The 1065-nt window shown below is 40.3% G+C and overlaps 1 protein-coding gene across 2 annotated transcripts in view; it reads right to left on the reverse strand.

Annotated features, from left to right (window-relative positions):
• The window catches only part of LOC143152396 (RING-box protein 2-like), a 35876-nt gene that overhangs the window by 34703 nt on the left and 108 nt on the right, over positions 1–1065 (reverse strand). Inside the window, exons 2-3 of one of the 2 annotated variants that reach the window (XM_076322452.1) lie at positions 616–748; positions 35–551 (exon numbers count right to left, since the gene is read on the reverse strand). In XM_076322452.1, the coding sequence (XP_076178567.1) occupies positions 35–188 (154 nt within the window). In that variant the 5' untranslated portion in view covers positions 189–551; positions 616–748. Of the gene's footprint in view, positions 1–34; positions 557–615; positions 749–1065 lie in introns of those variants that run through there. The other variant, XM_076322453.1, reaches the window with a different exon arrangement.

A 1065-nucleotide genomic window follows, 5' to 3' on the forward strand; every position in this document is an offset into this window, starting at 1 on the left:
CCCTAACCTATGGACCGTCTATACACGTACTTACCCATTACTTGAACTCGGCAAATCGCGCAGGTGTCACATTCCACGTCCCAACTCCACATGGCCACGGCGTTCCATTTCTTCAATATAAACAGTTTGTCCGGCTTTAGATTATCGTTATCGCTACGATCACCGAAATCTTGTTCCGACTCGGCCATCTCGAGTTTTTAGGTTAGAAATGACAAAGTGACGCGAGCTACGACCGTTCGAAATCTCTCGAGACCGCTTGCGCGCGCGCCGCTTCTTGCACTCGTCGCTGTTGCGACTGCACGCGCGGGTACTCGAATGATATTAACGACAACACAGTCGATTCTAGAATCGGTAAATTTATCTCAAACGTTCCGATAACGTAGCTGCGCGTTGTCGGTAACAGTCTTTCGACACACATTCGAAAGCGGCCGAAGATAAAGTCTGACTGCCGTGTAGGGAGCGCCGCGGAGCGCAACTGAAGCGCTACTAGCGGTCGTTATGGATAACTACACTAAACCACCATTTGTAATATGAATGTTTGCACGTGCACCCTATAAATGAAGATCAGATTGTTATTGTCGAGTAGACGCACCTTAATGATTACTGCCGCTTTACCTTGTTGTCTTTAATTTTCAATAATTGCTGAGTACGATTTCCACACTAGTGACTCCAACATAATTTCTCTAGCTTGTCGACGGTTCTTGACCCCGTCCTGAATGATATTGGGGCATCGTGTATCCATAGATGTCTGAAATAAGCAATATGTTTGACGAAGTAATAAAGATTAAAATTTTTTTCACGGTATTACAATAAATGAATGGCTCTAACTGAATATGATTATAGAAGTAAAAATATAAATCTAGAAAACCGAATATGTATATCTATATATACATATTTGATTTTAATTTCTACACCTTATAAAATTGACATTTTATTTTGTTTGAAGCGGTAACGTTGGAAGTGATACAAAAATTATAAGGAAATTCTCAAACCTAGAGCTGTGTAACACCAAAAAGTATTACCTTCGAGTTTATTTTATATCTTATTCGTAATTTTATTTGATAC

The sequence above is a fragment of the Ptiloglossa arizonensis genome, chromosome 10 (assembly GCF_051014685.1).
Source record: "Ptiloglossa arizonensis isolate GNS036 chromosome 10, iyPtiAriz1_principal, whole genome shotgun sequence".
Taxonomy (NCBI): Eukaryota; Metazoa; Arthropoda; class Insecta; order Hymenoptera; family Colletidae; genus Ptiloglossa; species Ptiloglossa arizonensis.